The sequence below is a fragment of the Fringilla coelebs genome (genome assembly GCF_963513975.1).
Source record: "Fringilla coelebs genome assembly, chromosome: 12".
Lineage (NCBI taxonomy): Eukaryota > Metazoa > Chordata > Aves > Passeriformes > Fringillidae > Fringilla > Fringilla coelebs.
The window spans coordinates 18,978,584-18,995,753 of record NC_140038.1 but is presented as its reverse complement, the minus strand read 5'-3'; the positions used below and the strand labels follow the sequence as shown (position 1 = coordinate 18,995,753).

Genomic DNA, 17,170 nt, shown 5'->3' with positions numbered 1-17,170 from the left:
ATGTGAAAAGATAAAAAAGGCATATGGTCAACTCCTGCTTCCTTTCTTGCTGAAGCAGCAGACAGAAATCTGATAATCCTGAGCCAGCTAGAGGGAATACTGGTAGGGTTCTTCAGGGCAGGACAGGGAGGGTTCTACTGCAACATTGAATTGTTGATGAAGTTGGGGGGCACAGATGCAGTGGGTTCAAGCTGGCATTCAAGTTTTCAAAATGTCACCACATTTAGAACAGCCCTAAATCTTGGCTTAGAAGTCACAAAACATCCAGTGCCTTTCCAAGTGAGATCTCAGCTCCTCTCATTTCCTGCATACAATAGCATTATTCAGTCACTGAAGTTTCCACTTAGCTTGCATTTATGCCAAGTACTTTTAATTGCAAAGGAAAAGGATGTTAAGCTCTCCCATTTCTTTCTTTCTAATTCATAAGGGACACATCAGTGGCTGGTAAAAGTTATAGGTTAAGGGCTGCTCTCTCATTTATTAAGGGATTCACATCCTCCTCCTACTGCCAGGCAAACAGAGGTTACCTCCATTGCAAGGGCAGGAAAAGCTACCTTGTCACTTGTAAAATACAAAAAAGGCAAATAATTGTAAACAAACTACCAAACAGGCTTCAGGAAGTCTGGACAGCACCTAAACCTGCAAGGTTTACAACTGATCTGAGTCACCTTGGCCACCACAGGTCTCACTGGAGAATGGATACTGAGTTATACCCAACACACTCACAGAAATCCAGACAGCACCCAGCTCAAAGAACTCATCACAACATGGAGAGCAGCAGCTTTGACTGAAGCAAAATTCTGCATAGCAAGGAATGAAACAACTGGAAAAACAGATGCTTAATTTCTACCTATTTTTGGCAGCCTTGTTCCCATGATATCTGTTAAATGAGGAAAAAAAGCTGCTGAATGCTGCTTAGTAAGGAATCCATGAACCATAGCCTCATCTCTGGACTATCAGGGTGGCAGTACAGCCCTACAGAAACTTATTTTCCTTTTGATCAATCCGTGGAAGGGTCTGAAGTAACGTTTCCATATGGGTTTTGTTCCTATTATGCAAGATCTGATGAAGTACATTGTCTGAGACAAAGGGATTAAATGAATTGAAGTGGTGTTTTGGGCTTGGGAGTGTCTTCACCCCACCTCTTCAGCCTTGGGACAAGAGACTTATTAGCTAATTACCATGCAAATGAACTGAAATGTAAATTAAATGCTACATTCTAACATAGCTTAATAGTCCCAGGAGCAAGAATTTAGTTAATTTTAATGAATGGTAATTCTATCCAAAAATATAGTTTATTAACAAGTACATACAATAATTCGCACCACTAACTTTAAATAAACCATCTAGCAAGCTCACCTTCACACTAAGTGACATTTGGTTAATACAGAGCAAGAAAGCAATGCACATGTGCTTTCCACAGACACAGAATGAACTCAGTTGCAAACAGAGTTCAAGTAATAATCCAAAAAAGGGCACATGAAAGCAAAAGCAATGAAGACTTCACATGAACATTGCCATTTCTTTCCACCAGACCTTCGGACTCCTACAAAATAGGTCTGCAATACAAAAAAGTAATAAAAACTCTGGATTCAATTTATTCAGCCTCTTCCATCACAAGTTAACTATAACATTTTGCAACAACATGAGTAGCATTAAGAGGGAGGTAAGAGGCAAAGATATTACATCTTGGAATTATGGAAATGCAGCTGCAGACAGAGCAGCAGCCACGGATTCTGGTGTAGTCCCAGTTTTTGCAAGAAATACAAAGATGGCAACACACATTCCTCCCTCTCATCAACTAGAACTCAACCCATCGTCCACTGACATCAGGGCAAAAGTTCTTCTGTTATCAGTGGTACTCTGGTGGGCCAAAGTGGCCTTCAAAAGCCAGTTGTCCTCCCTAGTGACAGGTTTGTCACTCTGCAGTCTTCAGCTGGGCTGTGATGTCAGTAGAACCTGACACGCTGCTCCCACACGGGTGTTAGAACAGTCCTGTGCTCCCCTCAATGCCAGAAAAAGGGATTCAGCAGAATTCAATCTGCAGGAATTGAAGCCAACTTGGCAATAAACAGCAGCGCTCTGCTCAGAGCAACATCTCAACCTCACCACAACCAAGTAAATAGAAGGTTTGTAATGAACCGTGGTAAGAGCCCAGGAGAAGCATCAAAACAGAAAAATACACATTTCTTTATATTAGACCTTGCTCTTTGTACAGGAAAGGGCATTTCTGATCCTCTGAGAGACGCTGAAGAAGGTTCCCAGGAACAGTGCTTCAAATGTAACAGTGTCCATGGCAAAAGCACTCAAAAGGATTTTTAAACAAAGCCAGAGATGCCTCCATTTCCTTCATGGCAGAACAAAAAGCTACCTCTATATAGGGTTGGAATTTTATTAACATGGTGCCTATTATCACAACTGAAACAAAAGTTATGGCTGTGATCCCTAATTATAATTGGAGTTAATCTTTACTTAGAAAAATTTTATAGCAGTATCAATGAGTTAAAGACTTATTTTATCTCATCCCTCTCCTGCACCTTTCTCTTTGTAATGCCTTGAGAAAAAAAACCTAAAAAACTTTTCCTGCTTCCACCCTAAGTGAAGAATTAAGATCTCCTGTTAACAACAAAAAACCTTTTTAGATGGTCATTTTTTTCAACATCTAGCACCTGATGTTTTGCAGTACACAGAAAAAATTACCTAGGCGGGAACTAACCTGACAAACCAGAGCAAGAATCAAAAATTACCCAGAAACAACCCAACTAAAGAGAAGTCCAAGCACTGTGGCATCTTGAAAAACCAGTGATGCACAGTTCAATCAGCAACAAAATCCATCTCTGCAATTTGCATAGCTGGCTCTCATGCTTGCTGGTTATGAAATACTCTTACAGCAGAACAACTTTAGAAAAATTTGGACAAGTGAGAATGGAGTTATTTTAATCTAGAAGAATATCACCCAAAGATACAGATGAATACAAACACTGTTCATATTAAAAAAACCCCAAAACATCAAACATGAATTTAAGCTGCATTCTCAGTCTATATATTGGCTTTCCCCTTCTTTGTTTTATAAAAATAGGGTATGACATTTCAGCTTCAATTGCATGTTTAAGTCATTTATTTATTGAACACTCCATTCTTGAAATATCATCTATTCAAGTGTTAGTTAAGATTCATCCTGCTTATAGAACAGGCTAAATTTCTTCTGAACTGCACTTGGAGACAATAATAAAGAGACTGATGCAGACTCAATAAGAAATAATTAGATTATGGGAAGAAGAAAAAAAATAAATAAATAGTTATAATAATAAAATCAAGCTTCACTCTTCTTGACTCCTATTAAAACAAATGCTGATGTCTTTTAGGTAATCACAGCCAAATTTAACTCCAAAATAGTATTTACAGACTGCATTCAGATATAAACTGTGATTTCAAGTCTACAACTTGCTATAAAAAGAGGACAAAAACTTCCAAGAAAACATTGCCTTCAAAGACAGAGGAAGCCACAGTAAAAATTAATACTGAAAAATCCTCATCAGAGTATCATATAAAAATTATTATCTGAAACACTACCATAGCTTTTATCATCTGCTTTTACAAAAGTGGATTCTGTCCTACACTTGCACATTCTGATACAGATATAATTGTACATGGGCAATTTACATCTCAGCTCTGAGGTACTGAAGGAAAAGGAGAAAACTGAAGGTGGATTTTGCTGCCTCAGCAGTGAACCCTGTGGGGTGGCTGGGCCTGCTGGGATTCCAACATGGAAACAAACCTGGGAAACTACACAGACAGAAATCCAAAAGCACCAAGGCTGCTTGGACATGGCTCTTTCCCCTACTGCAAAGCAGATTTAATAAATGGGATTTATTTTAGAAAGTTTCACAATTCTTAAGCAGTAGATGATACTTGCATTCCTGAATGATTAAGTTCTACATTTCTTAATGCTAATTCAACTCTCTAAAACCAACCCAATAAAACCAGGAAAGATTTTTACAAGTTACATGCACAACCTAAAAATTCCACCCTCAAAACTGCCTTTTTGGTACTCTTTAAGACTCTTAAGATACTCTATTTATTGAAGAGATGCCAGGAAGCCTGCAGAGGGAACAAATGCTTCTTTGGCAACAGGAAAACATATTAATGCCTCCTGCCTTCAAAGTACGCACACCTCACCACAACATATGCTAATACACTACCAAATAAGTCTCTTTATCTTGCCATTTTTATAACAAACTGTTTCATTCATATCTATTTCAGCTTGTAACTACCTACTGCACAGAGCAGCACACTGTGCTAAATCAACAAGTGGTTTATACCTAAAAGATAGAAAGTAAAAAAAAAGAACAAATTATATTTAAAAAAATATTATATATTCAAAAACAAATCAAAAGGGGCTGATCATGTATAAACTGTTTTAGTATAAAATCAAAATGTTTAGTCACGTAGGCATTTTGGGCCTTTTTTCCATCCTTTGTTCTTTATTTAAAATAAACAAGATGTAACAAAAAGAGATTCCCACAAATATGACAGTGAGTGGCAATTTGCACCAATTCTCCCATGAATGTATAAAAACAAATGTCCCAGCCCTCCTTTGCAGGTATCCATGTGTGCAAATATACCTGTGCATGGAGATACACACCTGCTCCTGGACTTCCAGCCTTCTCCAAGGCACACAATCCACTGACACACTTGGACAAATCAGCCAAATGCTGAATCTAGAAAAAGACCAAGACCAGCTCTTTGCAGATCTATAGCCTGCAACTGTAAAAATACAATAAATATAAAGGTTTACTATCATATTACTAGTTGGATTTTTTCCAAGGGAAATTGATACTTAAAGTTGTCTTCTTCCTGAAGAATTCCATGGAACAAAAGGAGAACTATTTCTAAAAATAAAGCAATGAAAATAAAGACAACACACCCTCAAACATGCTGGAGCAAGAGCCCTTAGTGTAGGCATCAGAACCAGCCTTCACTGAAACAGGATCTTCAGTCTCCAGACATATATCCTAGTTACTCCCATTAAATCACTGTGGTATTTAATGATACTAGAAAGAAAGATCTGCTTTTAGCATGTGGATTTAAATACCACAGAGAACTGTCAAAGACTTGGTATACAACTGGGATAACTCTGCTGCAGTAAACATTAAGATGAGAGGGAAAAAGTAAGGCTGAATTGTATGGAAAAGTCACTGGGATGCACCAAAGGTTTCTGCAGGCTTACAGCAATACACCTGATTGCAGCTGTACAGAGGAAGAGGACAGGGATGAATAAGTGAAAATTTGTTTGCCATAACTGAACTTTTCTTTTTCCAGTTAGAGGAATGCAACTGCCTCAAATGATGCAATGGGTCAACCTGAAATCAGGCACATTTGAAAAATACTGGAAATCCTGAAGTCAGAGCCTGTGAATGTGTTTGGTTTGTGTGCTGCCTTGGAGGAGAAAGAAATTAATACTTTTAAAAGCTCGGTATTTACACTTCTGAAAAGTTCCTGTAGTTCATCCAGATTTGATAGGGCAGGATTTAAGTGCCTCAGAGTGTTCCTGACTGGGCACTTCTGCTGCTTTGGCACAAGCACACACGGTATTCCAGTACCACGGGGACACAGCATCGAACGCAGCTTTACACTGGCACCACTCCTGAGGAGGCTGAAATGTTTATCAACTCAGTAGGTCAAAAGTCTGCAGACACTGGGTGGAGCAGCAGTATGCCACAAAACTAACAGTTGTCCTCCTAGAAGAAAAAAAAAAAAAAAAGGGGAGGGGGAGAACAGTTGTCAGTAAAGATTAAAGCTCCTGGCTCCATTCCACACAGACAACGTGCTGGTTTGTAAAATACAGGATTAGCCCATCTCCACAGCCCAGAAAAAGCAGAGGTTCATTTGCTGTCTCTGAGTGCCTGACACCAAGGCAGGGAAACACTGCAGGAGTTCTCAAAACCTTCCTGGTTTCTTATGCACTGGGTTTAGAGCAGCAGTGTGTGGTTTTTCTCTCTGAGCAGGGTGTGCCTGAGTGTCACAGCCAGCAGGTTTAGCAGCTGACAGGAAAATAGCTGGGCAGCCTCGGCCCTGCTCGTGTGTTTCTTAAATTACTGCTTGTAGGCATGACATGACTGAAGGCCAGTGTCCTCCCTGGTTAGCAGAGTGAACAAGCAGATCTTCAGAAAGGATGAGTGACAGGCAGTGCTGTCACACCGTGCCATGCAGTGCAGCAGGGATGGCACTGTGCAAGTGTGATCCGAGCCTCACAGTGACCCTGCTCCTGCTCCAGCCTGGCAGGGACTGAGATATCTGCCTTCAAAATGTTCAGATCTGTTTTTCACTAACCCAGAAATCACACTTTACCCAGTGCTCATGGCATCTGTGCTTCTTCAGACACAGAAATCCAGTTCAACACGTAACTCTCCTTCCCTCTATAGGATACAGAATGTGATACGGAAATCCAGGCAGGAGTTACTGGCATGGATGTGGCATGTGCTAATCAGGGCTGTTCAAATGCCCAGGATCCTACCCTGTGTGTTTTCATGGTCACTTTAAGCTCTTTAGAACAGAAACCCTGTCCTTCACATCTTTCTAAACCAGCTATCACACCTCCACAATTCCACATAATCTTACCACGTCAAGTGCACAAGCTACAGAGATAAAGATGACAGGCTGCCCTGTTTAGATCTCATTTTCTGTGGATTCACATCAAATGTCAGCTACTTAAGACTGGATTCATTAAAGGCATTTTGCAGAACACAGTACATTCTTGTGTAAGGGAAGGAATGATAACTATTTTTGAAACATGTGAAAACCATGTAGAAATACATTATTTTTAATTATTACATTTTTAAATATTAATATAGTGTTCTTACAAAACAGCTCTAAAGTATGTTTTTGTGGAGTCTTAACTTTTATAATTCCTAAAGGTGTCTACTGATAATGTCTATCATCTTGTAACTGTATCTTCTACAATGAGCAATGCTTAGCAATTAATTACAAAGTAGTCCAAACTCTCACATTGTTGAATTATTCAGGATAATAGATGGATTTAGTGACTAGCCAGTAGTTTTCCATCATTATCTCAGAAAATGATACTCTTGAATGTTTGAAAGAGATTCTTTATAGCATGATTATAACATGACTAAGAGTATTATGACTGTAATATGGAAGTTAATTATTTCACCCAACATGAAATCCACTGAATTTCGACATATGACTGAAGTGTAACAGAGTGGCAAATTGAAGTGTGCAATCTCTGCAAACAGATCTTTCTAAGAAAGATGGCTTTTCCAAAATAGCATTTATGCAGCCCTCTGGCTGCTGCCCAGATTTGGCATACCTAAGTTGTTTCATTTCATAAAGCTGAATTGCTTACAAATCAGATGCTTCTCATGTTACAAACTCACAGCAAAACAGGCTGTGATACAGCTGTGTAAAACAGGTACCATCAACCTGAACCACCCATTAGCCTCTTTTCTTTTATTGATGATCTTCTTATTGAAAAGCAGTTTCTTTTTATGGAAGATCAAATCCGCTATCAAGTCCATGGATTTCTGCAGACCATGAACTAAGTGGTGTTCCTGCATTATACAGACACCAGGAAGAAATCTCAAAAACATTCCTTTTTAGAGCACCTTTCTTTTCTGCCAACCACCTTTAGGTATATGCTTTGTAATTAATGGCTTGACTTGAATTCTCTAACAAGAATCTAACATCACCTTTGCTTGTTTAACTCCAAGTGACTTAGCTTTAAACCCCCTTTATTACCTTTCAAATAGTACAAGCTGAAATTCCTCAGATGATGCTTTTCCATTGCAGAAACTGGATTCATTGATATTATGGCTCATGGGAGGCTACAGTATCCACTCAGACTAATAAGGATTAGGGAAAGAATCACTGCAAAGCAATCAGGGCTCACCTTAAAGGTATTTTATATCTTTATCTACACAGAGGCAACATTCCCTGAATCATATCCCCACTTTGAGTTCTATGACTGTACTGTCCAGAAGGTTGGCAGGTCTGTGTGGGCTTGTGCACTTGACTTGTGAATCCTGCAGACACTTTCACAACTGTTACAACCATAAAACTGAAGTATTATTAAAAAAATGTATTGCTACAAAATGTATGTTCCTATGCAGAATGATTCCACAGCATATCTCAAGTTAATTAGTGTGGAAATTAAAGCAAGAGTATTTTACTGCAGAACATTTTAATTAAGCTCCAGCTTTAGAGCTTTTTTCCATCTTGATCCTGCAGCACTTTTTGTTTGCTGGTGGCAATCTGAAGTCAGGGTTGAGACCATCAGGGCAGTTACTGGTGTTAGGCACCACTTCCTTCCCAGGGCACAGAAGTGCCAGGCATGTGCTGCACAAACAGCTCAATCCCATCCTATTCAAACCCCTTCCTGTCTTACACCAGGCTGAGACAAGCATATCTGAAGACCCTTTTAACAGTCTAACAGAAATATTTTAGTTGACTGATGAATAAAATATTTGTCAACGTATACATGCAATCACAGGCTAGGGACTTCGGATCTGAAATGCTAAGTTAAAAAAAAAAATCCTTAAGAATATGCTTTGTTCCATAAGGTGTTTTTCTTCCTAAATGAAACCCCAGTGTAATTTCCTGTATAATTACCCTTGATGCAATCCTGCCATTGGAGTTTCCCTCAAGGGAAAGAGCTTTGGGTAGACAATGGTAAACATAGGCTGGCTGCAGCGGTGGCAGTGTCCCAAGGGACAGTGCAGCAATTCCAGGAGGCTTTTGGGTAGTGAGATTGGAGTCAGAAAGTTTAAATCTAGAGAAGAAAAGAAACAAAAAATATTTATAATAAAAGGATTGCATGATAAAGGCAAACACAAGCATGAACAATTCAGAAAACAGCTGCCTCACATTCTTTTGTCAAAACAACGAGGTAATACAAATTACCACAATTAAAGTGAGACACATAGTACTTTCCATGTCTAAATTCAAAAAGTTGAAGTTAAATGTACAAGTTTAGCATCTGTGGGCATAAGTTTAACTGGGCTAAAATACCCAGGTGAAAATATTATAGCTTGAGCAAATATTAGACAGGATTAAAAGATCATGAAGGATTTTTAGACCCAGAGATGATTTAGACCGATGTTTAGTAACTAATAACAAATACAACATTATGAAAAGGACATCAGTAGTATTTTATTAAAATATTTCAGCAACCAATCCAGCAGGATAGCTAACCTCACTACAAAGTCCAAACTCCACCATCAGCAAAAAGAGATTTGCAGTATTTGGAATTACTTGAAATTCAATCCAGCCCAGAGTAATTCTCACAGGCCCAAGCAAAGAGACCACTCTAAAAGGATCGATACATTCCTCATCTGTTAAGTGTTCCCCCACAGCCTACAGGATGCCATCATTTTCACCAAAAGGGACTCCAGGGTCATTTCCTGGGAAAGAGCCATCACTTTCCCAGGCCTGGCCCAAACCACACAGTGTTTTATAAATTAAACCCCACATGCTAATCTCCATCTAGAAACTGAGAGACAGCCAAGACAGGTGAGTTAAGGTGCTGAGTAATCAGGACAAGATGCAGTACCTGATAAATCAGTTTTATGGTATCACACCGGTTTCAGCTTTCCACCACTGCAAGGCTGAACCCCAGACACAATGTACCACAAGAGCCCAAAGGAGGGGACGAGCAGGACATTTGCGTCAGAAAGAAAAGGTCACACTCTGCAGCCAAGCAAAGACTGAGGAAAAGTAGTCCAGTCACTTCTGTCACTTCCCCAGCAGCCGCCAAGTATTTAACAGCACTCTTGAAACTGCAAATTTAGGCAGTGACAGATGAAATCTGCTACTTTAATCATATGTGCCACCTGCTTCCCTAGCACAGCATTATCAAACACCTGTCTGACACAGGCCCTGGTCCTGCTCACAGAAACTGGGCTGTTGCAGTGCTAATGCCCACAGTCTTTAATAAGGCCACTCAGAACAGGACATAGCTATGGGTGGGTGTATATGGATATATAAATCCATCTTTTTCAGGTTCTGCATCTTGGCTGAAAATAGGTGTAATCCTCACAGCCTTGTATAAAACCGTTTACAAACCAGTCCTTGAACTGATTTTGCAGTATCACCTTCCCATTCCCACACCAAAGTTCACTGGCATCTTCAGGAGCCACATCCACACAGCTGGATTCCAGAAATGACTGCGCAAGTCACAAGTGGGTGAGAAAAGGCAGACCTCCTTGTACACCTCTCCTGGCAAAGCAGTGAGGATTTACTCCAGTGGCCAGGGTACAAAGAGACCCTTTCCATAACCTCTCTAATCTTCCCACTGGAGCTCTCCACTCTTCCGCTTTCTCCTTTGACCTTTAAAGCTGAGAATTCCCAAGATAGCATCAACAGTGGGGAGTCACAACACATCCAGATCTGAGAGGATCTGCAGGTTATCATCAGATATTGCTAACTCATGTGATTGCATGATGCAGAACCAGATGAGCCAAGGGCCACTTTAGAGCAGAGAGCCTGAATTGGGGCAGAACTAAAGCAGCTCAGCTGCCACGCAGTGCTGAAATGGCCGAGGGCTGCTCGCATTTCTTCTGCCTTATGTATAACAAGTCTGCCAGTTTAGGAGTGTGCTGCCTGGCAAGGAGCTGCATTGTTGGCTGATGCATCTGATCTTGCCTCAGGAACTGTATTTCTCATCTCCTATTTCCATTAAAGAGTTTCTCCTGCAAAAAAAAGTGTCCTCCTTCATACAGGCTTCAAGTAAGAAACCATTTCTAAGTACCACTTGACCTCAGAAATAGTCTTTGGAACTCTGGTTTTTGATATTGGACATTTTTGTTCTAATGCAGGATTTCAAACATAATTTGATTAAATAAATCTTTTAAAATACAAATCCTTGCCCAAGCCTTTGAAGAACTGTTAAAAATGTTCCTATCACTGCCAGAAAACACTTTCACTCTTTCTGTAATATGAAGAAAGCAGAAAATTTCATACCTTTCAAAAACCTGTAGTAGGTGTTATAGAGGGTCCTCATGGCCAGTTCTTGCAAAGGCAGGACATGATCTGTTTCTGTCCCTATAGATTTCACCTCTGCTGGCAGGAACACAGTTAACTGGCCTGATGAAAAAGAGAGCAGTTTCACCTCTGAAACTTGAATTGGAGAACCACAACTAGAAGGACACAAGACATTTAGAAAGTGGTTAGAAAAAAAATAATAAAAGTAACTTTACAGGGAAACCCAGATGACCAACCCAAAGGAAGTCTGATTCTGCTCTCCAGTGCAGCACCCCTCAAGGATTCCTTGCAGAGAGCAGTGCATGGTGGGCTTGACCTTTAAAGGTCCCTTCTCTACTCTATGATTCTATGTTTCTACAGATTCCCACCTTCTGTGATGTGCTAGACATGGGACATTTGGAGGAATTACTCATCAAACAACATAAAGAAATGAGAACACACCCAAGGGGGTGAACCATGTATGCTACGTGCCCATTACTTTGCCACGTGACAATCTCTTTTAGCCTCTCGTTTGTCAATCCTTCACTGAAGGAAGCAGTTTCCTACCCAACAGTTTGCTTCCTGTGTCTTGGATCAACCAGCTGAAAACAATCGTGGACTTCTCAACCATAACACATGAGGTAAACTCCAGCCCCTCTAAAAAATGTATTTTATGTGCCACTGGGTGATTCTGTACTACACCTTTCCCCATCCACAGAGTTCCCTTTGAGGGCATTGGGTAGGCAGATAAAGGAAAAATAAAAACAACAGCCATGCTGTAGTGGGAAGATATCCTAATAAGTCTAATAGCCTTGCCCTTCCCAAATCATATATGGAAAGGGAAAGTTATTTGGATCCAGAGAGAGAAACTTAGCTTGTAGTAAAAATAATAACTCTTTACGTGATCCCTGTTGCAAGCGATCATACCAGAGAGACACGCATAGGAAAATTCTACTAAGAGGTTGGGGAAGTCAACAGGGGAATTGGAATTGTTTATGACAACTGAAATTTGAAGCCAAGAGCAACTTGTTAGGGCCAGTCCTAACAAATGGAACAGAAACACAAATTTGTCAGCCTTCCCAGATATTAGACCTAAAACGGAGGTAACCACTCTCAACCTTATCAGATGTGAAAGAAGTCTCATAGTACTTCCCTGACAACAAAGAATCTCATCTCTTCTGATTAAAGGAAAAACAGCCCAGAGAAACAACCAAAAAAGAGCAGCATCAAACAACAAGCAAGTCAATAAACCTCTTGCTAAATATTTAATACTTTCCCATTAGTGAGGTTAAAATATAAGTGGGAATTCAGAGATCCAGCATTCCAACAATCCATTTCCAATGAGTAACATATCACAATAAATAAATCTATAATGTTGTATTTTCAAGCTGAATAATCCCATACCAACCTCACTAAGGAACAAACCCTGAACTCACTAGAGCCTCTGCAGTTCACAGCTGGGACATTTGGTCTACTTCATGGTAAAGGGTGAGGCTATTAATGCAACACACAAAATCCATGGAGGTTAAAAATTGGAATAGAGAATGGTCTGAACAGCTGGGGGAAAATAGGAGCTGCAGAAGAAGCCTGGTGGATAAATAAGTGAGGGGAAAAAAAAGCTGAGACCACCTATTGGCTGCCTTCAGCAAGACTGACAAATCCCTAACCGGGGACTATGAAATCCAATCCGCAAAAAATAAGATCAAAATTTATTTTGAATGCTGAGATCATCACCTCTCATATAAAAGACTTTTTTCAGTCAGTCTGACTGCAGGATGCCCAGACAGAGATTCAATACTTACACAAGGCAATTTATATTCTATTTTCAGAAATCAAGCTTTATGTCAGTAACAGCAGCTTGTCAGATTTTATTCTCCAGTGGAGGGCCAGACAGAGCACTAAAGCCTGGATCTTCAACTCTTGCCTGACCCATGAAAACCTTAGCCTGGTTACTAATGCTTTCTTGGAAAGAACACAGAAATTCTTCACATGACCATTATTACACAATTTTAAAGTCTCTTAGCACATTATCAAATAAAACCTTTGGTTTCTTAACAATATATATGTGCTCTTCTCATACTGGAATTTTTTCTTAAAAATAATTTGTAATGTTTCAAGACAGTTTCACAACAAAGACAAGGATCTGTTTGGTGTGCAAATACAAACATTTTTCTTACTAGAAATTATCTCTTTTTACTATTCATTATTAAGGAAAAAATCACTTTTCATTCCACAGAGGCATTACAAGAATCAATTTCATTCCAACACTTGCAACTCCTTTCGTCTCTTCTATAACAGATTTTTAAGACTAGATTCTATAATTCTGTACTAGATTTATAATATAATATCAGAAACAGTAGCAGGTGGTCTCACCAGCAGAGTACATGTAAGAACAGCAAAAAGAACTGGTAGGATCTTCACAAAGGTCAGTGCAAAGATAAAATTCTTTTCACTGAGTATAAAATGAAAACTTAAAACTTTAAAAAAGACATGGTTGTTGTATAAAACCACCTGAAATAGGCAGGACAGTTGGACCACCTCCTGCATTATCATTACTATTTTTGGCCACAATCAATACAATTCTGTTAAATTTAAGGTCAATTTAATGTCTGTCTAACAATTTACAATCAGTTCTGAAAGAAAAAAGGCTAGAATTTCTCCTTCCTGAAAAACAAAATTAGTAAAAGCTTGCAAGTCACACAGTTCAGCAGAACTGTAATCCAACTGCAAGTATTTAAATATCACCAAGCAGCTGACATGGGAATATTAGAAAAACCTTAAAATGCCAAGACTCAGCATCTCCCATATTGCAGCAGAGTGCAGGCTGTAGAGAGGGAATTTATATTTAATGCGAGATCTGCTGAGAGTGAGCATACCAGAAATTTATAATTAGATGGTAATGGGGACAATCCTCTTCTGATCAGTTTTACACCAGTAAGGCTCCATTCATCAGGGGTGCTGATCCTAATTTATGCCAGTGTCAGGGCAGAAAGAATTAAGCCTGTGTCCTACACAGACCACTTTTTTTCTTGCATTCTAACCACAAACATGAGACAGCCCAGGATATTTTTAAAATCCACATGTAAAAATAAACCTGTCAATCCGTAACTCCTAAAAAAAGTCACTTTAGTTAGTAGGTACCAAGACCTACAAGAAGCTGATACTGGGATGTAAAAAGAGTGAAGGAGCTGCACATAACTTTACAAGATATGACCAACAACTTACAGAAATGTGAGCACTTAGAAACAAAGAGATGCTGTAATATATTAAAATTATTTTGTTCTTTAGTTCTGGAAACTCTGTGAAGCCTACACTTTTGGCCAACTTTTAAAGTCAGCTCTAGACCGTACATTATTATTACAAATTCTTTCAGAGTAACTTCACTGTTATGCCTTAATACTAAAATAGTCAAAAGTCAGCAATTAACACAGAAGATTTATTACAAAAATAAAACAGAGCAGGGAGCTGCAGAGATCCCCTCCAAGTAACATTAGCTCTGAATCAATCACAGACACACAAAAAATAACTAGCTGTATCACACAGGAGAAGTTTTACAAGGACAGGCACACAAGACATCTGAATTAATTCATACCTACCCACTGCAACCAATGACTTTATTATACAGATAAGATGGGAGGCCTTTCAGGTGAATGTTGTTATCCACATAAACATACTGGAGCTCTCGAGAACGACCTAAATCTGGGTTTAGAAAACAAGAAAAGTCAAGGGGAGAAAGGATGACATAGTGACAATTATAAGCAAAGCAATTCTCTTTAATTATAAATAAGCTAATCAGACTCAATGTAAGCAAACATAAATTAGTACTTCTCAGTTGTAAAATTTCAGCCAATGGTTTTATTATGGATGAGCTGAAAAGCTGTTTAGAAGCAAGCATTTCAAAAAACTAAAACAAAACAAAGCCCCCTTTCAGAAGCCCTGAAAATCCCATTATAAATAATTAAATTTTAACATTGACAAACTCTGAAGTCAGTTTGAAGAAGCAAAGGGACAATTGATTTCAAATCCTCCGTGCATACTTCAAGTTCATAAGGTCAAACCTGCTTTCATTAACTGGCCTCATGTCAGTGAAATCACAGCTTCTCTATCTTTGGAAAGTGGGCAAGACAGACACAAGAATGTGCTCTGTCCCCCTCCTTCTCTTCTCCAAGGAGAGATCCTTGCTGGGATTCATTAGCCTTAACCAAATACAAGTGCAGTCATTCAGAAACGAGTCTGTGTGATGCAGTGAATTACAGAGCCTCAGAAAACACAAAGCAATAAACTGCAGAATGTTAGACATCAAAAGTTGTGGCTGCAATAAATGATCAATACTTCTGCAGGTGTGCTGATTGCATTACTGCTCTTAAAATATTCATGGTTAGCAGTCAAAAGAAGCAAGTACAGCATGATTAAGTAATGCCTTTGTGGACTAGAAATCTATTAAGATACCCCTGGATAGAAGCATATCAGTATGGATCTATTTTATTTTGCTTAGAAAATTAAAATTAAATGGGAAAATTTAGGTTTCTTGGAAGAATTCTCAGAAATGAGAATTTTGCTTATTAGCAAGGTCTAGTGAGTGGTAAAACTGTCTGCTATTAAAAGAAGTGAAAAACAAATGAGAGACATCTCAAAAGAGACCAAACTGAACTAAACAGAAAAGTCTGAAAGAGTTCAGGACTAGTAAGAAAGCTGATGTGTAAGATCAGCTGGGCAGCCCAACTCATCTGGCACTCCCATACCCTTTCAGACACTGGGGTAGGAAAAGATTTCTTTGTTTAGTGGAAAGCACAAACCAGGAGAACAAAGTCTGAAAGCCTCTGCCCAGGATGGGAGAGCTGTGACCCAGACAAGCTGCATCATGAAAAACACAAATAATCTGTGTGCCTCCCAACTTGTTAAACTTTCATGAGGACCTTAGAGAGACTAAGATAAACAAGCATTTGGCTGCATCAGCCACAGCAAGACAATACTAATATTGACTAATTCTGACTTCCATCTTTATCAGTTACCTTGGCTGGCAGAAATAAGGGTAATTGGAGAAATGGGCACAGCTCCTGTCCTCTTTGTAATCATGACCAAGAACAGAATAAAAATTAAAACAATTTCTATATTTCTATTCAGAAATTCTACTTGGAATACTGATCTCATTCCCTACTACAACAATAGGTAATACAAACCCTTCTTTATCACTGAATAGTTTTATTGTACACAAGAGCCCTAAATAACACTTAGTGCAGATATTTTGAGCGATCCCTCCCTAGATGTGTGTCCATCTGAAAATATACTGAATCTCTTCAGCTATCACCCATTTGAATGGCAGCTGTGATCACCAGAATCCTTAAAAGGTCATGCTGAGGAGTGGCACAATATCAAATCTTTGATAGAAAGAACAAGTGATGATACCAACAGAAAACCAAGAGACTCCTTTTCTAAAATAAAAGTGTTAACAGAGAAAAAAAAAAGAGTTTTGGGGTTTTTTTTCCCCTTTAACACAGACCCTTGCTTTGCAACAGTCTGTGGGGGTTTCAGGGACCATAATCTGGGCTTTGTTCAAAGCAGAGTCACTGGACATCAAGGGACACATTCAACCATCACGTGCTGCTGTGACCCTGTCCCAGAGACATTCCAGCTCACAGAACTATCTGCTGCATCCATCAAGTGTCCTGCCTCAGGATGGGAGCACAAATCCCTCTGCTGACTGATGGGCACTGCTGGAGACGCTGCTGAGCATCACCTCAACCAGATGATTTATTTGGGCTCACTACTGCAGGGCTGAAAATAGTTTAGTGAAGTTCTGGGATATTTTTAGATGAAACAAAACCCCATTGTTATCCTACAATGAATAAAAATACTGCAACACAGAAGCAATATAAGACAATAAAATATTGTAAGGCTGCTGAGGAATCAGCCAATACAATTTAAAGCAGGTAGCAGGTGGATGGGACATGTAATGTTCAGAGAATGTTCCCTCGTGCTGCAGAAGCCAGTTAGACTAAAACCAGCAGGAAACCATGGGTTGCTGGGGTAGCTTGAATGTGCTACTGTTTAACTTATTAATTTAGAGAATGGCAGAAAATTTTTAAAAGAGGCTCATCTTGCTGGTTTCTACACAGATGTATGCAAATGGGCTGAAAATCAGGCAAGTCAAAAAAAGCCCTAAAGCTGTTCTTTTCATATGCACTGAGAGGGG

The 17,170-nt window shown here is 39.3% G+C and overlaps 1 protein-coding gene across 5 annotated transcripts in view; it reads right to left on the bottom strand.

Annotated features, from left to right (window-relative positions):
* Nucleotides 1-1,115: 1,115 nt before the first annotated feature.
* Nucleotides 1,116-17,170, bottom strand: part of LRRC28 (leucine rich repeat containing 28) — a 51,748-nt gene continuing 35,693 nt past the window's right edge. For all 5 annotated transcript variants that reach the window (XM_084213777.1, XM_084213779.1, XM_084213778.1 and 2 more), the window contains 4 exons: nt 14,574-14,676; nt 10,978-11,153; nt 8,629-8,788; nt 1,116-5,741 (listed from right to left, as the gene is read on the bottom strand). In XM_084213777.1, the coding sequence (XP_084069903.1) occupies nt 5,669-5,741; nt 8,629-8,788; nt 10,978-11,153; nt 14,574-14,676 (512 nt within the window). In that variant the 3' untranslated portion in view covers nt 1,116-5,668. The remainder of the gene's footprint in view (nt 5,742-8,628; nt 8,789-10,977; nt 11,154-14,573; nt 14,677-17,170) is intronic.